Source organism: Chelonia mydas, chromosome 14, assembly GCF_015237465.2.
Source record: "Chelonia mydas isolate rCheMyd1 chromosome 14, rCheMyd1.pri.v2, whole genome shotgun sequence".
Lineage (NCBI taxonomy): Eukaryota > Metazoa > Chordata > Testudines > Cheloniidae > Chelonia > Chelonia mydas.
Genome location: NC_051254.2, coordinates 42,427,492 through 42,449,958, shown reverse-complemented (window position 1 = coordinate 42,449,958; position 22,467 = coordinate 42,427,492). Strand labels below are relative to the sequence as shown.

At 63.9% G+C, this 22,467-nt stretch overlaps 2 protein-coding genes across 4 annotated transcripts; one reads left to right on the top strand and one right to left on the bottom strand.

The window, feature by feature from the left end:
• The first annotated feature begins 660 nt into the window (after positions 1-660).
• LOC114022028 lies at positions 661-5,473 on the top strand. 3 transcript variants are annotated; one of them, XM_043528935.1, is made up of 4 exons: positions 661-987; positions 3,323-3,365; positions 4,525-4,647; positions 4,885-5,473. In XM_043528935.1, the coding sequence occupies exons 1-4, from the start codon at positions 931-933 to the stop codon at positions 5,076-5,078; spliced, it is 417 nt and encodes a 138-aa protein (XP_043384870.1). In that variant the 5' UTR covers positions 661-930; the 3' UTR covers positions 5,079-5,473. The 3 variants fall into 3 exon arrangements, with proteins under 3 accessions (XP_043384870.1, XP_043384871.1, XP_037770141.1); XM_043528936.1 differs by lacking the exons at positions 661-987; positions 3,323-3,365 and adding an exon at positions 3,376-3,595; XM_037914213.2 differs by lacking the exons at positions 661-987; positions 3,323-3,365 and adding an exon at positions 3,615-3,984.
• Positions 5,474-5,934: 461 nt separating this feature from the next.
• Positions 5,935-18,562, bottom strand: CLIC1 (chloride intracellular channel 1). Its single transcript, XM_037914160.2, has 6 exons — positions 18,294-18,562; positions 10,827-10,936; positions 10,153-10,278; positions 9,628-9,734; positions 7,600-7,781; positions 5,935-6,259 (listed from the first exon to the last, which is right to left on the bottom strand). The coding sequence occupies exons 1-6, from the start codon at positions 18,330-18,332 to the stop codon at positions 6,098-6,100; spliced, it is 726 nt and encodes a 241-aa protein (XP_037770088.1). The 5' UTR covers positions 18,333-18,562; the 3' UTR covers positions 5,935-6,097.
• Positions 18,563-22,467: the final 3,905 nt, after the last annotated feature.

The following is a 22,467-nucleotide window of genomic DNA, read 5'->3' as shown; positions in this document are numbered from 1 at the left end:
CCGCTAGCCCGGCCCTGGGCTCCCCCCAGCTCTGCCGGTGCCCCTCACTCCCGCCCCGCAGCCCCCCGCTAGCCCGGCCCTGGGCTCCCCCCAGCTCTGCCGGTGCCCCTCACTCCTGACCCGCAGCCCCCCGCTAGCCCGGCCCTGGGCTCCCCCCAGCCCTGCCGGTGCCCCTCACTCCCGACCCGCAGCCCCCCGCTAGCCCAGCCCTGAGCTCCCCCCCAGCTCTGCCGGTGCCCCTCACTCCCGCCCCGCAGCCCCCCGCTACCCCGGCCCTGGGGTCCCCCCAGCTCTGCCGGTGCCCCTCACTCCTGACCCGCAGCCCCCCGCTAGCCCGGCCCTGGGCTCCCCCCAGCTCTGCCGGTGCCCCTCACTCCTGACCCGCAGCCCCCCGCTAGCCCGGCCCTGGGCTCCCCCCAGCTCTGCCGGTGCCCCTCACTCCTGACCCGCAGCCCCCCGCTAGCCCAGCCCTGGCCCCCCCAGCCCTGCCGGTGCCCCTCACTCCCGCCCCGCAGCCCCTCTTAGCCCGGCCCTGTGATTCCATCAGTTATGAACACAAGGAAAGGTCTGAGATTAATGGGGGAGGGCAGTGGCGGGGGGGGACACAGGGAGCCGGACATATGGACACACGGACTCTCTCTCAAATTTCTCTCCCAGGTCTGAGGCTCCTCCCGTCTGACAAAACCAAGTGCCTTTACCTTAGCTACCTGGAAATCTGCTATGGGCCAGTGCTAGCCATTCTAGGCCAGTAGTAGCCAATCCCCGAGGCCCCCTGATGGTTTCCTCAGACATAACTAACCTTCGCTGGCCAAATAGCGTGTCCCTCCCACGGGCCCTGCTGTGCTGTCGCCCAGCACCCGGGGGAGTTGAGAGCTCCTTGGGTCACGGTGCCGCGGCGTTACCACTGGAACCTACTGACAGCAACGACAGATGGCAGGGCTCTTATTAGATAGGTCGGCACAAACATCTGGGGAGAAGCTTGGGCAGGTGTGTGTGTGTGTGTGCTGCCCCCTAATGGCTGGTGTGTGTGTGGGGGGGGGGTCCTTGCTCCCCTGACGGCTGGCTGTGTCTGTCTCTGAGCTTGTTTGCCTCGAAGCCTGTTGTGTGTCTGTTGTGGTTTGGCTCCCCTGCCATCTGGGGCTCCTCTCCCGGGGGCGGTGTGTGTCTGTGCGTCCCTCCTGGCTGGGATTCGCCGTCCGTCCGTCTGTCTGTCTGAGACGTCTGCTGTCTCCTCCTCGCACGCGCCATCTGTGTTTGGCCCCCGCCGCGTCTGCCACATTCCCCCTCAGGCAGGGAGCAGCCGGCAGCCGCTCCGGGCCCGCGGCTGGCTCTGGGGGGGTGTCGCTGGTGGGGGCCGGGTGTGTGTGTGTGTGGGGGGGGTGTTCACCTCCGGGCTATGCTAGGGTGTGGGGGGGGGGGCCTCCGGGGCACAGCGCCGGGCCTCGTGTGTCGAGGGGGAGTCTCCAGCGGGGGGGGGAAGCGGGAGACCGCGGGATTGTCCCAGCAGTGGGGTGGCCGGTGGGAGCCCCATCCCGTGTGTCGGTGTCACGCTGCGGGGGGCGGAGTGAGATACACGGACCTGGGGGGCCCTGGGTTGTGGGTGTGAGGCAGGTTGGGGGCCGAGGCCCCGCCCCCCACGCTGCAGGTCTCATCCCCGCCAGCGGGGGCAGAAGGGACCCTTACACCCCGCCCCGCCCCCGGGGTCATTTAGACCCAGCTCAGGGCCAGGGCTTAGCAGAGGTATTAACGCTCTGCCCCCGGGGGGCGTGGCTGGTCATCACACCAGCTTGGGGGGTGGGATCACACCCCCCATGTAACCCCCACCCACCCCCCGGGCCCTGCTGGTGCCCCTCACTCTCGACCCGCAGCCCCTGCTAGCCCAGCCCTGCCCCCCCCAGCCCTGCCGGTGCCCCTCACTCCCGACCCGCAACCCCTGCTAGCCCAGCCCTGGGCCCCCCAGCTCTGCCGGTGCCCCTCACTCCCGACCCGCAGCCCCCTGCCAGCCCAGCTGTTCTGAGACAACAGGCTCTGTGCCCCCAGGCCGTGCAAAGGGCGGCGCTAGGGGGCGCTGGCCTGCAGGGAGTGGGGGTGGGGGGCGCTCTCCTGGCCGCCAGTGCTGGTGCCCATGCCCCAGGGTGGCACTAGGGGGCGCTGTGCTGCAGCGAGGGCTCATTCAGAGAGACACCCCCCCCTCAAGGGCAGGGCCCCCCCGTCTGCCCCCTTGCCCGAGGCAGGGCCGCCCTGGCCTCTCGGGGTTACGCAGGAAGCGCACCCGGGTCCAGACAGCCACACTCAGGGCCAGCTGGGATGGGAAATCGCCCCCCCCCCCGGGCTATGTCTGAGCAAACCACGGCGGGATCCCCCCCACCTCCTCCCATGTCCTTGGGCACCTACATGTGGCAGGGGAGAGACAGACGGTATCTCTTCTGGGGGGGGGCCCTGGAACCAGGAGGGGACACCCACAGCCCTAAACGTCAGGGGGACCCCAGGGCTGGGCTAGCAGGGGGCTGCTGGTTGGGAGTGAGGGGCACTGGGGGCGGGGGGGGGGAGGTGTTACAGCAGCCGGAGGGGAACAGGAGTTTCAGCAGGGGAGGGGCGATATCTTTGGGGATGGGGGTTCCCCTGGCAGGAAATCCCCATGGGGCCCCTTTTCCTGTAGGGTGGTAAATGGATGAACAGCCCCTCCCCCGCTTCATGCTTCCTTCAACATGCCCCCCCCCCCCCCCACCTCCCCAGGGGAAATAGCTCATCTCTGACTCGCCTTCCTCTGCTAATTTCCGGCTCAGCAGATGGGACCCCCCCGGCCCCCGCCCCCGTGACTGTCAGGAGGGAAAAGGAAAAAGAATTAAAACAGACACAGCTGTGCGGGTGCCCCTCACTGCTAGCCTAGCCCTGCCCCGCCCCCCGCTCTGCAGATGCCCCTCACTCCCGACCCACAGCCCCTGCTAGCCCGGCCCTGCCCCCCCAGCTCTGCCGATGCCCCTCACTCCCGACCCGCAGCCCCTGCTAGCCCAGCCCTGCTCCCCACAGCCCCGCCGGTGCCCCTCACTCCCGACCCGCAGCCCCCTGCTAGCCCAGCCCTGCCGGTGCCCCTCACTCCCGACCCACAGCCCCTGCTAGCCCAGCCCTGCCTCCCTCACAGCTCGGTGCCCCTCACTCCCGACCCACAGCCCCTGCCCCCCCCCAGCCCTGCCCCCTCTCAGCTCTGCCGGTGCCCCTCACTCCCAACCCACAGCCACAATTACAGGATACCGAACAGGGCTGAGTGCATGTGGCAAACTCTCCTGGCCCACTTGGCGAGTGTGTGTCATGTCCCCTCTAGCGCACGCTGTCCAAGGAGGATCGTGGCAGTAACCAGGGGGCTGGTGAGTGACGCGGCGAGGCCAACGCATCGCCGGGCTCTGGAGGGACGTCGATGAATTGCCAAGGGCTCAGAGAAGACGATTCGAGGTCTAGAAAAACCTGCCTCCACCAGAGGCTCCCGGCATGCCATCGATTTCACGCTGACAGGGAAGATGACAGGCTGGCGGGATCCCTGCTCTCAGGACCCACCTGGGGAACGGATACATGGGAACGGGCTCTTCGCTCCAGCAGTGTAAGGGCGACCACTCCCTGTCACGAAATTGAGCTGGGGTGTCTCGTGGAGAGACCCCAGGGTCAGGCCAGGGCAGCCCTGGGCCCCGCCTTAAACCAGGATGCCGGACAACAGCAGCGTCACCGGCCTTTCACTCGGCCTTCCCCAGCCCGCTGCTAGCCTAGGGCGGGCAATCGCATTGCAGCATTAATTGGCGGGCGCTGGTCTTTCATTAGCAGCATGACAGTGGGGGAGGGTGCAATCGGGTGCCCCCGCCCCACCCCAGGACTCAGACCCACAGGCATTTGGAGACGGGAGGGACGAGGAGGTGGACAGACGCCGGACGGACGGAGCCATGAACACAGCCATGGGCTTGGCCTTGCTGGGGGGGTTGCTCGCTTTGCCAGCTGGTGAGCGGGAAGCGCAGCCGGGCCTGGGATCAACTCTGGGCGATGGGGGGGTCGGAGATGGCGTGAGCGGGTCAGGTCTCAAGCTCTGGCCATCTCGGGAAAACTCAGTGGGGGGCGGCGGGTCGGGAGTGAGGGGCACCAGCAGGGCTGGGCTAGCAGGGGGCTGCGGATCAGGAGTGAGGGGCACCGGCAGGGCTGGGGGGGCAGGGCTGGGCTAGCAGGGGGCTGTGGGTCGGGAGTGAGGGGCACCGGCAGGGCTGGGGGGGCAGAGCTGGGCTAGCAGGGGGCTGCGGGTTGGGAGTGAGGGGCACCGGCAGGGCTGGGGGTCAAGGGGCTGCGGGTCGGGAGTGAGGGGCACTTTCCAGTCCCATTAATGGTTTCTTTAGTCACATGCTCTCAGGGCCGCTCCCTTTCATGTGGGTTGCGCTGCCCCCTGGTGGCCACTCTGGCCAATTGCAGCCCCTCCACAGGGACCAGACACCTGGGTCCTGTTCCCCAGCCCGGACGCCTGGGTTCACTCATTCTCCCCCTCCCCTCTAGGGGAGGCCTTGCGCTGCTACACCTGCCTGTTCCCCACCATCGCGCCCCTGGACTGCCTGAAGTTCGTCACCCCCTGCGCCCCAACGCAGCGCTGCCTCACCTCGGTCGCCATGGGACGCAGAGGTCAGTCTTCGTGCCGGGGGGAGCGGGACACAGTGGTGCCTGTGGAACTCCCTGCTACTGGATTTCAGCAGTACAGCAGGGAGCCAGGCGACCGGGGCAGACGGGCTCAGCGGGCTGAGCCGGGGTTACTGGGTCAGGTTGATGGTGTCAGCGGTGGGATCCCCGGCCGCAGGGGGTGGGAAGGGGCAGGGGCTGCACTCGGTCTCCATCTCATGCCCTCCCTCCCCTGCCCCCCAGGTGCCCTGGAGCTGGTCGTCTATGAGAAGAGCTGTGGGGAGGCCAAGCTCTGCGGGGCCCGGGGGATGCGCTGGCTGCTGGGGGCCAATTTCACCTACTCCACGGCCTGCTGCTCCAGCGACCTCTGCAACGGAGGGGCCCGCCCGGCCTGGGGGGTACTGGGGATCGCCCTGCCCCTCGCCCTGCTGCTCTGAGACCCCCCCCCCCCGAGCCCCTCCCCGCTGCCCGGGGCCTAGGTCCCTGACCCAGCTCTCAGGGCCCCCCTAGAGCCCCCCAGCCCAGCCCTGGGACCCCTCCCATCCTCCAGCAGCTCTGAGACCTTCTCTCTAACGCCCACACCCTGCCCCCACACCATCCCAGCTCCTTCTCAGCCCCACTGCCAGGGGTTCTGCCCCCTCCAAAATCCATTGAGAGCCCCCTCCCTCCTCCCACCCCATGCCACAGCACCTGGGGCAGCTGGGAACCCTCCTCTTCCCGCTCTGTCCCCCCCATTGAAAGCTCCGAGATGCCCCCTCCAAGACTCTGACTCGGTCCTCTCAAGATCTGTGCCCCCCTACCCCCACCCAATTATGCTTGGGAAATAAAGAGTTAAAAGCCGCCCCCTGGGGGTGACTGATTGGAGGGGGGTGTGAAATGTGGGGGGGGGTTACAGAGTATTGGAATTGGTGGGGTGAGTGGGATCGAGTTGGTGATGGTTTCAAGGCTCCCCCTGGTGGCTCTGCCCCACCTCCTTGTGCTAGCCAGGTGGGGCATCGAAGTGTCCAGCTACCTCGAGCCATGTGACTGCTGCCAACCAATCAGAACCTCTGAACCCGACCCCAAAACTGCCCCCCCAACTGCTCCAAGATTCCTACCCCCTGCCCTGGTCCTGGTCTCTCCCCCCAACACAGGCTCTGGGAGGGAAGCGGAGCCCTGCGCTGCCGTCCCGGACGCCGGGGTCCCATTCCTCATCCCCGTCTCCAGCCGCCTAGGGGTGAGGGCCCTGTGCTGCCCTCCCGGACACCGGGTCCCGTCCCCTCCCCCCGACTCTCAGGACTTCACCAAGGGGAGTTTTAAAAGTTTATTTAATGGGTTTCATATTTCAGCGTGAATCCCTCCCCCTGCCCCCACCCGAACCGAATACAGACCCCCCCTCCCCCCGAAATCAGCCCCTCCCCGTCCTCCGGGCTTGGCAGCCCCCATGCTGGGGTGGGGCCCCGCCAGGTCCCCGGGGCTATTTCAGGGTTTTGGCCACCGTCTCGTAGGCCAGTTCGATCTCCTCGGCGTCGGGGCAGGTGCTGGCGAACTCCTCGCGGGCGTAGGCATGTCGCAGGTACCGGTGGATGCCCTGCAGCGCCTCCGGGATGGTGAATCCCCGATACTTCTTACACACCACCTGGGGGGCACAGGGGGGTCACGGCCAGGCCTGCGCCCACAGAGAGCCGGGGACTGATGGGCCGCGGACCAACCCACGGCCCCGCAGCTCCACGGCCCCACAACTAGATCCATGGCCCCACGGCCTGACTCAAGGCCTGACCGACCTGCAGCCTGACCCACGGCCCCACAGCCCGACCCACGGCCCCACAACTAGATCCATGGCCCCACGGCCTGACTCATGGCCTGACCGACCTGCAGCCTGACCCACGGCCCCACAGCCCGACCCACGGCCCCACAACTAGATCCATGGCCCCACGGCCTGACCCATGGCCAGCCCTACAGCTCCATGGCCTGACCCACAGCCCTACAGCGAGATCCACGGCCCGACCCACGGCCTGACCCACAGCCCAACCCATGGCCTGACCCACGGCCCCACAGCTCCACAGCCCGACCCACGGCCCCACAACTAGATCCATGGCCCCACGGCCTGACCCATTGCCAGCCCTACAGCTCCATAGCCTGACCCACAGCCCTACAATGAGATCCACGGCCCGACCCACGGCCTGACCCACGGCCCCACAGCTCCACGGCCCGACCCACAGCCTGACCCATGGCCCCACAACTAGATCCATGGCCCCATGGCCTGACCCATGGCCAGCCCTACAGCTCCATAGCCTGACCCACAGCCCTACCGCGAGATCCACGGCCTGACCCACGGCCCGACCCACGGCCCCGCAACTAGATCCATGGCCTAACCCATAGCCAGCCCTACAGCTCCATGGCCTGACCCATAGCCCTACAGCGAGATCCACGGCCTGACCCACAGCCCAACCCATGGCCTGACCCACGGCCCCACAACTCCATGGCCTGACCTATGGCCCTATAGATAAACCCATGGCCCCGCAGCTAGATTCATGGCCCCATGGCCCGACCCGCGGCCAGTCCCATGGCCCCACAGCTCCACAGCCTGACCCATGCTCCTACAGCTAGATCCATAGACCCACAGCCAGATCCATGCCCCACGGCCCTATAGCTAAACCCGTGGCCCGATCCACGGCCTGCCCCACAGATACAGACGCTGGTAAAAGATTGAGAAGCGCCAGCCAGACCCACCGGCCGCTCTGAGAGCGCCAGCGCCGGGGGGAGTAAAGATCCGCCCCAGCCGGAGCCGTCGACACCGCCGGGCGCGGAGCGGGCGAGGCCGAAAACCAGCCCCAGATCTCGAGCGACCGTGCGTGGCCCTGGGGGCCAGCCCCGGGGAGACCCGCCCACCCCACCCCGCAGCACAGCGCCCCCTAGTGCCGGCCGCGGCGGGCAGCGGCGCCCCCTGGTGGCCAGCCCCGGTCCTGCGCCCCCCACCTGGACGACGTGCAGCTTGGGCAGCAGGTTGCAGTCGGCCAGCGTCAGCTCGTCCCCGTCCAGGAACTTGCGGCTCGAGCGGGTCTCGTCCTCGGCGCTCGTCTCGTCCACCTCGTCCGGCAGCGGCGCCATCAGGTAATTGTCCAGCACCTTAAGCGCCTTCAGCAGCCCCTTCTCCAGGGCTGGGCGGGGAGAGAGACTCGTCAGCAGATGGAGGACAGCCATCGGCATGCGGCAGACAGAAAGGCAGCCAATGGGAAGCCAGGGAGACGGAGGACAGCCAATCAGAAGAGAGAGTGAAGGAAGCGGGGCAGAAAGACAAAGGGAGAGGCAGCCAATGAGAATAGAACCAAGACCAAGGACAGCCAATCAGAAGGGACGGTCATCGGAATGGGGCAGACAGAAAGGCAGCCAATGGGAATCCAGGGAGACGGAGGACAGCCAATCAGAAGAGAGGGTGAAGGAAGCGGGGCAGAAAGAGAAAGGGAGAGGCGGCCAATGAGAATAAAACTGAGACCGAGGACAGCCAATCAGAAGGGACGGTCATCGGCATGGGGCAGAGAGAAAGGCAGCCAATGGGAAGCCAGGGAGACGGAGGACAGCCAATCAGAAGAGAGGGTGAAGGAAGCAGGGCAGAAAGAGAAAGGGAGAGGCGGCCAATGAGAATAGAACCGAGACCGAGGACAGCCAATCCGAAGGGACGGTCATCAGAATGGGGCAGACAGAAAGGCAGCCAATGGGAAGCCAGGGAGATGGAGGACAGCCAATCAGAAGAGAGGGTGAAGGAAGCGGGGTAGAAAGAGAAAGGGAGAGGCAGCCAATGAGAATAGAACCAAGACCAAGGACAGCCAATCAGAAGGGACAGTCATCGGAATGGGGCAGACAGAAAGGCAGCCAATGGGAATCCAGGGAGATGGAGGACAGCCAATCAGAAGAGAGGGTGAAGGAAGCAGGGTAGAAAGAGAAAGGGAGAGGCGGCCAATGAGAATAGAACCGAGACCGAGGACAGCCAATCAGAAGGGACGATCATCGGAATGGGGCAGACAGAAGGGCAGCCAATGGGAACCCAGGGCGTGGCATCCAGCCAGTCACCAGAGGGTGAAGGGGGGGGGAAGCCAATGAGAATCAATAAGGCGATATGGGGCAGCCAATCAAAAGGGGGAGAAGCTCACGGGAGCAGAGAGGCAACCAATCAAAACCCAGGAAAGATGGGAGCCAGCCAGTGAGCATCAAGGTGAGATCGGAGGCAGCCAGTCAGAGGAGAAGGTAACCCGGGAAGGCCAGGGAGGTAGCCAATGAGAATCTAGTGCAGATGAGGGGGGCACCAAACAGAAGAGAGGGTAAACGAGGCAGCCAATGAAAATCAAAGCAAGATCAGGGAGATCCAATGGCAGACAGCGGCAGCCAATGAGAACCAAGGGGAGACAGGAGCGACCAATGAGAGACGACAGAGGGATTGCGGCAACAGCGAGAAGGAGCCAATCAGAATGAGGAGGGAGCCAATTAGAACAAGGGGCAGCCAATGAGAGGACAGAGTGACTAAGAGCTGGAACCAATCAGAACCAAGGGGAGAGAAGATGGCAAAGGGACCCAACCAATCAGAACCGAGAGGAGACAGATGCCGCCAAGAGAGGGAGCCAATGAGAAGCAGGGGATGATGTGGGGTGGCCAATGAGATTGAGGGGAAGAGAGACAGAGGGACCAACCAATGACAAGGGGCAGCCAAGAGAAAGAGCCAATGAGAACAAGAGAGAGATAAGTAGTGGCAGAGAGCCGGCCAATGGGAATGGGGGAGGGGGAGGTTTGACTGAGAGGCGGCCAATGGGAACAAAGTGGAGACAGAAGGGCAGCCAATGACAACAAGGAGGAGATGGGGGACAGTGAAGGTTTGCCCAGGAGGCAGCCAATGGAAAGACAGAGAGCGACCTGGGGCAGCCAATGAGAAGTGAGGGGTTTCCCCGCCCCCTCCCCCGGGCGGATTCCCCTTCACCCTTCCCCCGCCCCAGGGATCCCCCCTCCCCCGCTCACCGGGGTCCTGCGCCGGGTTCGAGTTCTTGATGTAGGCGGAGAACTTGGCGAAGATGTCGAGCCCGGCCGTGTTGGACTCGGGGTTACGGGCGGCCAACCTGGGGTACCTGGGGGGGGCAGTGAGAGATGCAGGCACGTGGGGTCCCCCCTCCTTTATTATCCACCCCCAGACGCCCCCTCCTCACACGCCAGCCCCCCCCCACACACACACCTCCCCTCCAGTCTCCGGAACCTGCCCCGATACCCCTCCCTAGTGACCCCCACACCGAGAGGAGCCAGCTCCCCCGCCCCTGAAAAAACAGTAAACACACCCCTCCCCCAGCCCAGAAAGCCCCTCCCCAGAGTTCTCAGATCCCCCCATTTCAGCGAACTGGTGAGCGGAGCTACCCACCAGGCGTGGGGATTGTTGCTTCCCCGGTGGCCAGTGGAACTCCCTGCCACATGACAGTGGTCCCATCCAGAGTGGTACCCTCACTTGCCCCGCACATGCTCCCTGCCATGCCGGACCGGCTCCTTGGCACATACTTGGGGGGGCACAGCACCTCCTCCAGGAACTCCTCGATCTTGTTGGTGTCGGTACGGACCTCGGTCCCGTACATCAGGAAGGGGAGCTGCCCGCCCGGGCAAAGCTTCTGAACGGTGTCAGTCCTCCTGCAATGAGAGACGGGGGCTGCAGGTCGGGAGTGAGGGGCACCGGCAGAGCTGGGGCGCAGGACTGGGCTAGCAGGGGGCTGCAGGTCGGGAGTGAGGGGCACCGGCAGAGCTGGGGGGCAGGACTGGGCTAGCAGGGGGCTGCGGGTCGGGAGTGAGGGGCACCGGCAGAGCTGGGGGGCAGGACTGGGCTAGCAGGGGGCTGTGGGTCGGGAGTGAGGGGCACCGGCAGGGCTGGGGGGCAGGTCTGGGCTAGCAGGGGGTGCAGGTCAGGAGTGAGGGGCACCGGCAGAGCTAGGGGGCAAGGCTGGGCTAGCAGGGGGCTGTGGGTCGGGAGTGAGGGGCACTGGCAGAGCTGGGGGGCAGGACTGGGCTAGCAGGGGGCTGCGGGTCGGGAGTCAGGGGCACCGGCAGAGCTGGGGGGCAGGGCTGGGCTAGCAGGGGGCTGTGGGTCGGGAGTGAGGGGCACCGGCAGAGCTGGGGGGCAGGACTGGGCTAGCAGGGGGCTGTGGGTCAGGAATTAGGGGCACGGACCACGTCTCACCCACCTTTTTGTGTCCACCGTGGTGACGTTGAAGGTGACGCCTTTGAGCCAAAGCACCATGAAGAGCCGCTGGGAGAAGGGGCAGTTCCCGATCTTGGCCCCATCGCTGCCGGCCTGGCCCACAGAACAGAGGGGGCTCAGCAACCACCCAGTGCCCGGCCCCACCACCCCCAGAGCTTCCCCCTTCCCCTCCCCGTCCTGCCTCGGAGCTGCCACCCCTCCATGGGGCAGGGCTGCCCCCCACCCCGTGTCGTGCAGGCTGCACTACCGGCAGCCACCACCAGGGGCGCCCACAGCTATAATGCCTGGTCGGTGCCCTGCTGCAATACCAGCCTTGGCCTGCGCCCCCTCGCGATGCAGACCCCACGCGGGGTTGTGGCTGCAATACCGGCCGTGACCACCAGATGGCGCCCCCTCGCGATGCAGACCCCACGCGGGGGTGTGGCTGCAATACCGGCCGTGACCACCAGATGGCGCCCCCTCGCGATACAGACCCCACACGGGGGTGTGGCTGCAATACCGGCCGTGACCACCAGATGGTGCTCTAATCCTGCCCTATAGGGACCCTGCAGAGGGCTCCCCTTTTGCAACTCCCCATAGCCCCCCTCAGCTCCCCCAGGGGCTGTGCTCCCCCCCCCCCACACCCCCTCCCGCTTGGTGCCATGGGGGTGGGGTGGGGACTGGATCTCTAGGGATATGGCGGGGGGAGGTGCAGCCCATGGGGGTCCAGGGAGTCCCTGACTGACATGCCCTCTCCTGCCAGTGCCTTGGGGGCAGCCAGAAAGGGAAGGGCCTGTGGGGTGAGGGGAAACAAGGGGTAGGGGGCGGGGAGGAGGGGATGTCTGGGAGCAGGAGGGGGTGTATAGGGTCAGGGGTGGGAAGTAGGGGGTGTCTGGGAGGACAAGGTGGGGGGAAGATGGGGTGTGTGGGAGGGGATGGGGTGCGGGCAGAGAGGAAGGGGTGTCTATGGGGGGGCAGGGGGTGGGGCAGGGAGGCGGTGGTGTCTGGGGGCAGGAGGGGGTGGGGAGGAGAGGAGGGGGTATCTATGGGGCAGCAGGGGTGGTCTAGGGGTGGGGTGGGGCAGAGAGGAGGGGGTCTTGGGGGCTGGTAGGAGTGTGAGGTTCAGGGCAGGAGGAGGGGCACACATCTCTGGCTGTTGGGGAGGGAGTTGGCTGGGGGGCAGCACCCAAGGGTTAACCCCCCCACCCCCTCCAGTTCAGGGGGTCACAGAACACCTTCAGCCCCCAATCCCCCCACACACACCCCCAACGCAGGGGTCACAGGGCCCAGCCAGATCCTGCTGCCCATTGCCAACACCCACCAGGCCCCCAGCCAGTTGCCAGGGAGATGCCCGGCAACCAGCCCCCTCCGCCAGGTGACAGGCAGAGCCAGTTGCTAGGCAGCTGCTTCACACCCGCCCTTTCTACCAGAACCCACACCCAGTGCCCTCAGGCACACCCGACAACCAGACCCAGCCGGTTGCTATGGAGATGACCGCCCACCCCCACTCCTCCTGGCAACCTGACACACACAATTACCCCCACAAAGGGTGGCTACAGTGACACAAGGCCCCGCCCTGCTCAACTGGGCCACACCCACAGCCAGTTGCTGTAGAAACAGGTCACACCCACACACAAGGTGACAGGCATGACGGGTTGCCATGGAGAACCAACTCACAACGCCCAGTGATGGTTATTACAGAGACACACCCGCCCCTCCCTGTCACAACAGCTACAGCTGGCAAACACAGGCAGGGCTCAGGGGGAACCCGGATGCCTGGGTTCTCTCCCCAGCTCTGGGAGGGCTGTGGGGTCTAGTGGTTAGAGCAGGGGGGGCTGGGAGCCAGGACACCTGGGTTCACGCCCCAGCTCTGGGAGGGGAGTGGGGTCTAGTGGTTAGAGCACGGGAGGCTGGGAGCCAGGACTCCTGGGTTCTATTTTTTTGAGCGACTACCTGGCTCCGGATAAGGGACGGGACGCGGGGCCTTCCCCATCTTGGGGCCTCCAGCTCCGACCCACCCCAAGGTGGGGGCCCGGCTGGCTGGGCGGGTGGGGGAAGCAGTGGGGGACGGGATCCGACTCAGCCTGGGTTTACCTTGAGCCAGGCAGTGGGAGGCCGCCGTGGCTTCGGGAACGATTCATCCCCAGCCAAGTCCCAGAAGAGGAATTGTAATGCTGGGCAGGAAGTAGCAGGGGCTGTGGGTCGGGAGTGAGGGGCACCGGCAGAACTGGGCGGGGGGGAGGGCTGGCCTAGGCTAGCAGGGGCTGCGGACTGGGAGTGGGGGGCACCAGTAGAACTCAGTGTATGTCATATGCCCTACACCGCAAAGAAGTGCAGCGATTCCCCTTTGACTATCTCCTCCCTGCTCTCCCCCGTGGGTCCAAGCCCCCAGCATCCACCCTCGACCAGTCTTCAAACAACCAGAGCCCCGTGATAACGCCCAGCACCCCCATTTCCACCTCCTCTGGGCCGGCGGGCCCCATCCCCACCCGACACAGTCCAAAAGAAGGACATGCAGGGCCTGTCCCTTTAAAACCAGCCCCGCTGAGGGTTTTATAGGGAGACTCGCCCTTCCCAGGGGCAATCCAGCCAGACATAGCCAGGAAACGTTGAGTCAACGCAAGGCAGTCTCTATACTGCTCTGTGGTTGGGGCCCGCTCGCCTCCTTCCCTGCAGTGATGTCACGTTCACGTTCCTCCTTCCCTCACGTTCCTCCACCCCCTTGGGTTAAATGGTTCCTTCCTCTAATTTCATTCCCCCCTCCCCGCCCCGGTCATGGATCTGCTGCAGGGGGCGGGGGCAGCAGGGGGCGCTGGGGAGTGGGGCGGGGGGCTCGGCAGGGGGCGCTGGGCTGCGGGCTTGGCAGGGGGCTCTCCAGAATCAGGGCCCTGCCCCCCCCCCCACCAGGTGCTGCACAGATAGGTAATGAGAGAGGCAGTCCCTGTCCTGACGAGTTTATTGTCTACCTAGAGAAACCAGAGAGAAATAAGGATCCCCATTCAACAGATGGGAAACTGAGGCAGGGAGCAGTCAAGTGACTTGCCCAGGGTCCCCCCTCCTATGACTGGAGAGAGAACCCAGGAGTCCTGGCTCCAAGACCCCCCCCGCCGCTCTAACCACTAGACCCCACTCCCCTCCCAGTGCCAGGGACAGAACCCAGGAGTCCTGGCTCCCAGCCCCCCTGCTCTAACCCAGCAGACCTCACTCCCCTCCCACACCAGAGTCCTGTTCTACCCGAACTAAAGTTACACTAATTTGCAGCCACTTTGAAGTTCCAGGCACCGCACCCCAGGGAGTGGGTGAGCCCAGCCCAGGGAAACCAGCCCTCAGCCCTGTTTGGATTTTAAACACACAAAGAAAATCTGGTCCGAGAACCTGCTCCAGGGGTAAACCACAGGAAACAAGGAGGGGGGAAGGAAAGCCAGACACAGGAGGGACTATGCACAGCTGAGGATAGAACCCAGGAGTCCTGGCTCCCAGAGCCCCCTGCTCTAACCACCAGACCCCACTCCCCTCCCCTCCCCTTGCCGGGGAGAGAACCCAGGAGTCCTGTTTTGTGTCCCTGCCCCACCCTGATCCAGACACACACACACAAGAGAGAGGAAGAAAAAGATAGAAAGAGGGAAACAGAGCAGAGACTGAAAGACAGAAAGACAGAAAGACAGAAAGAAAGAAAGAAAGAAAGAAAGAAGAGATGCAGATGAAGCGGAGCAGAAGGAAAGGCCGTGGCTGCGTTACTCAACTGTTGGGGTGCACAAAGCTCGTACAAAGTTTGGATTAAGATCTCCCGAGGGTGAGATTTGAGGGGGGGCTTCCTCCTAGGGAGGGGGATCAGAAGGAGAGGGAGAGAAAAGAGGAGTGGGAAAGAGAGAGGTGGTTTAACCGAGCCCGTACCCAAGCACGGCCCAATTAAACCGGCCAGAGAGAGACAGAACAAAAGACAGAGAAAGAGGGAAGGGGAGAGAAGCAGAGGAGGAAAGAGACAGAGCCCTCGGCTGTGTAAACAGAAGCAGCCCCAGTTTGATTGTCCCAGGGGATCTTCAAACCAATTGAAAAGTTTTCCTCCTTTGAACTTTTCCCCAAATCAAATATTTCAAACTGCTGGCAAAAAATGGTTCCCGCCAAATCATTTTTTTTTCCATCCTGGTTTTAAAATGTCCCCAATTTCGGGTGTTTCAAACCCTGCTCCGGGCACGCTGGTTTCAGAGCGGCTTTATTTCGGTTTAGCTTAGTCCAGTTTCTCAACACAGGCCTTGTTCACATGGGGAACTCGCTTCAGTGTTCGAACAGATGTAGGTGATCCAGGGCCGCCCCCAACACGGATGCTTTAGAAGGCCTGGTCGTGGTTTCATGTCACCCTACGTGAGAGAGTTTAGTCTTTTAGCCAGATGTACAATTAATTCAAGTTGGCTGCATTCGAGGTAGCATCTCCAGGCTTAGTCTAGCTTCAGAGAGATTGTCCAGAGGACAAATTCACTCCCAAAATACCCAGAGTTGCCGGATTAGCCGCCGATCGGTTGTGCTGTTTCAACCCGAAGCCTCAGACTAGACCCAAAACAGCTTTCAAATCATGTGCGAATTTGCGACTTTGAACATTTTTCATTCCCGAATTGAGAGGAAAAGCCAAAATCTCAACATTTTACACGACCCGGAAATCTGACCAAAAAACCCCGCTTCCCGTCAATCAAAACATTTGGTTCATTTCAAAGTGTTTCATTTCAGTCTGGATCTTTTTAAAACTCCAAACTTCCAACGCAAAAGTCGTTTCCGAGCAAAAATTAAGGTTTTCATTCCAAGAATGGCAAAACCCGGGATGTGTCAACATTTGCCAGATTTTTCTCCCCTGACTTTTTCACCCCGGAATGGAAACGTTCATTGAAATCGATACTTTCACAAAGGAAATTTTGGTGCTGAGAAACTGGGTGTTCCCCCTGCAATGAAAAACATTTCATGGAGAAAATCTCTTGGCCCAAGCCAGTCACAAGTAGCACCTCACTCAAGGGAAGATTAATCCAGGATTTACGAGCTTTCATTATAGTCGTGATTTTTCAACAGCTCTTTTTGCGTCAGAAAGCGTCGCTTTGTTGAAAACGTTGACAAAACAGGGTCAGTTTTGACAAATCGCCTGACTCAAAAAAACCAAAGCACTGACAAAAGTTGTCCAAAAGTTTTGTGGCTACGTGTTCGAAACAAAACAAATTCCGGTTTTATGATTCAAATCGGCTTTTTATCGGGACACGTAAGCTAATCAGACTGAAAGAGCAAAGACAACACTTCGATTGACCCAAACCGACCAAACGTTTGGGTTTTTTCATTCACGTCTGGTGGAAATTGCCACTTTTCTCTCTCGATTCAGGACTGTACAACTTTTCAAAGCTCTAAGATATTTGTGGGCTGGGGAAGCCAGCATCCACCCACTTCAGCTGCATGTGGGGCAATTTCCAATCAGTTTCGAAGCGTCTCAAAGCAGTTTGTGTCAGAGCGAGGAGAAAGCGCTGTCAGACCAGGGCCTCACGTGCTATGCCGGGGGAATCCAGATCTAGCCATTCAGATGGGAAATAAGGTGCAATTTTTTAACTGGGAGGGGACTGAAGCATTGGGACAACTTGCTAAAGGACGTGGTAGATTCTCCGGTTTTAATTCAAGACGGGCCGTTTATCTCAAAGATCTGCCCAGGAATCGACGCAGGGAAGCGCCAGGCCTGCATCAAGCAGGTGTTAGATCACAAAGACCCTCAAATCTAGGCCTTTCTCTGCCTCTCCGGGGGCTGGAAATTAAACTCCAGAAGTCCAGGTGCTGAATAAATGGGTGGAAGTCAACAGAAAGAAGCTAGATCAAATGGCTGGATCAGGGCTTGTGACACTCCGTCGTTTTCAATTTGGGCGTAGGCCAGGCCGGAGAGAAACAAAACACACCGGCCGAGGGAATGAAAGCGATCCAGAAGAGGCCGTGTGTATTTGCATCCGGTGCTAACTTTAGCTTCTATCCGTCTGACTTTCCCCCCCCAGGCCAGGCCTGTAAGAGCGTCTTCCTCCGAGCCCGCTACGTCCAAGCCACGCTTTGCAAACGTCTTTCAGGGATCTACACGCAGATTTGAGAGCGGGGCCAGGTCTGAGCCGGGGCGGCTGCAGCAGGTTGTTTAGTCCCGGGGTCATTTTGAAACAGTGGAGTTGGGGGGCAATTAATGGGGGGGGGTCAGACAAAGCTTCTTGCGGGTCGAACGCCTGGCTGATGACGAAGGGGTTTCGTTTTCAACCCTTTCCGCGTCAGAGGAGAGGAAGGATGCAGGCCGCAAAGTCAGTTCCCCCCGCCAAAAAAAGAGCAAATCAACCGAAAAGCTTCGAATTTTTCTAAGCCACAAAGCTCGTCTGACCAGCCACGAATTCGGGGGACACGTCGGAGCCACCCATGCTGCAGTTTTCACACACGCCCCCCCCCCAAAAAAAATGTTGCCCCCCCCAAGAAGTTGACACAGCCGTGGTGCGATTTTGTAAGTGATCTATAGGGCTCCGGGCCAGGCCCTGTGGGTAGCTGTGGGATCCCGGTGTCCCACCCGGCCGGGGCCAGCTGGGGGCCACGGGATTTCGGGGCCGGCTGACTGAGTGGGCCCGAGTCCATTGAAGGCACTTCCCCAAACGTGGCGGACGTGAGTCTGCAGCGGGCACCGAGTGACCCCGGGAATGAGCGAAAGAGCGAAGGGGAGGGGGGCAGAAAGGCGGGACCCGTCCAGAGGCAGGGGAGAGAAAACAGGGAGCGAGGCAGAGCCGGAGGAGGACGGCGGGAGAGGGAAGGAGGCAGAGGAAGGAAGGGAGGAGGGGGGAAGGGAAGGGAGGAGGGGCCGAAAAGGGGCCCCGGGAAGGGAGGGAAAGAGAACCTGAGCCAGGCGAGGGGAGAGAAAGGGGATGTGACAAAGAAGAAAGGGGGCAAAAGGGTGTGAAAAGAAGGGAAAGGGGGTGTGAAGAGGGAAGGACCAGGGAGGGAGATAGGAGGAGTGAAAAAGAGGGAAATGAAGAGAAAGGGGTGTGAAAGAGAGGAGGGGTGTGAAAACAAGGGAAGGGGTGTGAAAGGGGGCAGGAAGGGTGTGAACGGGGAAGGGATGGAGAAAGGAGGGGAGCAAGAGAGGAGGGGGTGTGGGAAGGAGGCAGAGAAGGAGGGAGTGGGAGCCCCCCACTCCAGGGGAAGGAGGAGGGAAGTAGATCCCCCCTTTCCCCCCAAATAACCAGCTTCCCAGCCTTCTCCCCTCCCCAGCCCAGCCCGCCTCCGACCCGGGGGGGGGGGATTCAGAGGGGCGAGGGGGGGAATTCAGAGGGGCGGGGAGTGAAGGGGGGGCTCTCTCCTCTTCCCGGACTTTCACTCTCCTGTGGCCCGACTCCCGTTGGGGAACAAGGGAGGGGCAGGCTGGGCTCCCCCCGGGAAGGGGGGTCAATGCGGAGCGGCTCCGGAGTTTGGGGACCCCCCGCCCCCCGCTTACCTTGACAAACAGCTCCACCTGCGTCTGCTCCTCAGCCATGGCCCGGGGCTGGCTCCGGGGGGTGGGGGGGTTAGAAACGGACAAATCCCCCCCGCTCCGCGGCTCGGGTGCGTTTCAAGGCTCCCCCAAGGGGCGGGAAAAGCCGGGTCCGGGCCGGGGGGCGCGAATCGCCCCACTTCGGAGTCTTGCGGGCAACTCTCAGCGCAACACGGAGCTGATCCGGAGCGACGGGTCCTCCTCCGCCAGCCCCACCCAGGAAGAGAGTGAGTCACCGGGGAGGGGAGGGGGCAGGCTGGGGCGGAGGGGGGCTGCCTCTCTCTCCTGCCAGCCCCGCCCCCTTCCCTCTCTCCCCCCTCCCTCTGCCCCCCACCGACCCACTTCCCTCTCCTTCTGCCCCACCTGCCCACTCCCTCCCTCTGCCCCCCTCGCCACCTACCCCCTCCTTCCTGCCCCCTCTCATTCCCCCGTCCCCTCCCTGTCCCACCCCGTCCGTCTCACTTCCCTCCCCTTCTTCCTTTCCCCTTCCTTCTCTCCCTCTGTCCTGGCTTCCCCCCTCCTTCCCCCGTCTCGTTCCCCCTCTTCTCCATCCTCCCCCCCGTCTCACCCCTTCCCTCCCCCTGCCCCGTCCCCTCTCTCCGCTCCCGACGCCCCTTTCCCTTCACACCCGCGGTCCCTCCCTCCTTTCTCCCTGCTCCGCTCCCCCTTTCCCGGCTGCTCCGACGTTTCCTTCCCTTCCCGGGACAGACGGATGGTGCCAGTGAAACGCTCAGTGCCCCTCGGGGGCAGCCACAGACAGGGCTGCCCCCAGGGCTCAGGACTCCTGGGTTCTCTGCCTGGCCCTGCGAAGGGAGTGGCGGCTAGTGGTTAGAGCGGGGGGGGGGGGGGCTGGGAGCCAGGACGCCTGGGTTCTATCCCAGCTCTGGGAGGGGAGCGGGGGTGAGTGGTTAGAGCTGGGGGGCTGGGAGCCAGGACGCCTGGGTTCTCTCCCCACTTCTGGGAGGGGAGTGGGGTTGAGTGGTTAGAGCTGGGGGGCTGCGAGCCAGGACGCCTGGGTTCTCTCCCCACTTCTGGGAGGGGAGTGGGGTTGAGTGGTTAGAGCTGGGGGGCTGGGAGCCAGGACGCCTGGGTTCTATCCCAGCTGTGGGAGGGGAGTGGGATCGGGTGGGTTAGAGCGGGGCGGGGGGCTGAGGACAGGGAGGAAAGGCCCATGTGGCCGTGGCAGGCCGGCAGGGCGGAGACGTGAAGCGACACAATAAAGCTCTGTCCTCAGCCCTGAATGGGGCGCCTCTGGCGAGAGGCCGCGGAAATCCGGTGTCAGTCATTTCAGCGGCTCACTGACACGGGGGGGAGGAAAACTGGAGGGGGAGGGCAGGGATTCAAAATCACCCCCACACTGAAAACTGACAATCACTCCGGGGGGCGAGGTATCAGGAGGGGGGTGCGGGTCCGGAGTGAGGGGCACCGGTTGGGTTGTGGGGGGCAGGGCTGGGCTAGCAGGGGGCTGCGGGTCGGGAGTGAGGGGCACCAGCAGGGCTGGGTCCCATGTCCCCCTCCCCCCGGTCCTTGGGGCATCTCAGGCCTGGCCCAGTCCCATGGAGACCAGAGCCGGCCCCCTGCTGTCTGGGGTGGGGCCTGCTGCCCCTCCCCCATCACCTAACTGTATCTGTACACCCTCCGCTCTACCCACCCGCCCGCCCCTCTACTCACCCCCACTACTCATCCCCCCTCCCCTCTACCCATCCCCTCTACACCCATCCATCATCTGTCCATCCCCCCATCTAGCTAATCCCCAGCCCCCCCCATGCATCCATCCACCCGTCCCCTGCCCCTCTCCGTTCCCCCATCCCCCTGCAGTCCCCCCCCCAGCTGCTCTGGCCCCACCCCCCCTCCGCCCATGCCAGCTGCCTGCTCTCTCAATATTGACCTTGGCAGCTGCCCGGCGGCTGGGCCGCCTGTAAACCCTGCCGGAGGCCTGGGCCCGCAGCCCGGATCTGAGGGGCTGGGGGACACCCCGGGACCCTGAGCTGCTCCCCAAGGGTCCCAGCCGGGCTCCTGCCCACAGGGGGGCTGATTTAACCCCTCGTAGGCCACATCCCCCCATGCACCCCACCCCCCCCCCACGACAGAGCCCCTGGGTGGCTGCTCAGCCTGGGTTACCCATTAACCAGCAACACCTTCCCCTGCCCTGGGCTGGCACCCAAGCTACAGCCCCCGCTGACCAGCCCTGGGCCCTCAGCCTGCAGCTCCGGGCCAGCACTGGGGTCCCAGTGTAACCAGCCGCCGTGCCCCACCCCAGAAGGGCCGCATCTCTGCACTGGACAAGGGGTCCCTGTGTCATCAGTCCCCCCACACACCCTGGAGGGGCTGCGTTTCCGTGCCGGGCCAGGAGTCCCTGTGTAACCAGCTGCCGCGTCCCACCGCAGAGGGGTCCCCGTATAACCAGCCCCCACCCAGAGGTGGCTGCATCTCAGGGTCAGTGACGGGGCGGCCAAACGTAGGGACCCAGCGAGCCGTGAACAATAATCCTCAGATGTTCGAGAGCTGAGAGACGCCCACAACCTGCCCCGTGGGGCGGCGCCTGCCAGGGCCTGGGGCTTCTGCCCTGATTCCTCCTGCCCCAGCAGGGCGGAAGCCCCGAGCTCCCCTCCGCCCAGTCTGCTAGGTGGAGAAAGGGGGGGTGCCTGGGGGCTCCGTGAGCTTCTGTTTGGCCACCCCTGGGCTATAACATGATGGGAGTGAGGCTGCAGTTCACAACCTGGCCAGGAGGGGGCAACAGATCAACTGCACCCGTAGCCACACAGCCCGGCCGGTGCCCCTCACTCCTGACCTGCAGCCCCCTGGTAGCCCAGCCCTGCCCCCCCCAGCCCTGCCAGTGCCCCTCACTCCTGACCCGCAGCCCCTGCCAGCCCAGCCTTGCCCCCCCAGCTCTGCCAGTGCCCCTCACTACCAACCCGCAGCCCCCTGCCAGCACAGCCCTGCCCCCCCCAGCCCTGCCGGTGCCCCTCACTCCCGATCCGCAGCCCCTGCTAGCCCAGCCTTGCCCCCCCCAGCTCCGCTGGTGCCCCTCACTCCCAACCCGCAGCCCCTGCCAGCCCAGCCCTGCCCCCCAGCTCTGCCGGTGCCCCTCACTCCTGACCCACAGCCCCTCCAGCCCAGCCTTGGCCCCCCACAGCCCTGCCGGTGCCCCTCACTCCCAATCCACAGCCCCTCCAGCCCAGCCCTGGCCGCCACAGCCCTGCCGGTGCCCCTCACTCCTGACCCACAGCCCCTCCAACCCAGCCCTGCCCCCCCCAGCCCTGCCGGTGCCCCTCACTCCCGACCCGCAGTCGCGAGGTCACTGGTTTTCTCTGCCACTTTCCTCCTTTGTTCTTAGGCCCGAGAACGGCTCCTCGGACTCCCAGCCCCAGATGCCGCGAGTGGCAGCTGCTGTCTTGGCTGGGCCCACGTCCCCCCCGCCTCCACCCCCCGGTGCCCAGGGGGAGATGAACAGACGGTCCCGGGGCCTGGAGCCGACAGCTGCTCCCTGCCAACCAGCCAGAGCCGGGAACTCGATCCGGAGGCGCCAGCCCTGGGGACCAGAGAGAGAAACAGCCAGACAGCGAACGGGGAAAGAGTCCCACTGGGCTGGCGGGGGCTGTGGGTCAGGAGTGAGGGGCACCGGCAGAGCTGGGGGGCAGGGCTGGGCTAGCAGGGGGCTGTGGGTCAGGAGTGAGGGGCACCGGCAGAGCTGGGGGGCAGGTCTGGGCTAGCAGGGGGCTGTGGGTCGGGAGTGAGGGGCACTGACAGAGCTGGGGGGGTTAGAGCTGGGCTGGCAGGGGCTGCAGGTTGGGAGTGAGGGGCACCGGCAGAGCTGGGGGGCAGGGCTGGGCTAGCAGGGGGCTGCGGGTCGGGAGTGAGGGGCACCGACAGAGCTGGGGGGCAGGTGTGGGCTAGCAGGGGGCTGTGGGTCGGGAGTGAGGGGACCTGCAGAGCTGGGGGGAGCCCAGGGCTGGGCTGTCAGGGGGCTGTGGGTCGGGAGTGAGGGGCACCGGCAGAGCTGGGGGGAGCCCAGGGCTGGGCTGGCAGGAGGCTGTGGGTCGGGAGTGAGGGGCACCGGCAGGGCTGGGGGGCAGGGCTGGGCTAGCAGGGGGCTGTGGGTCGGGAGTGAGGGGCACCGGCAGAGCTGGGAGGCAGG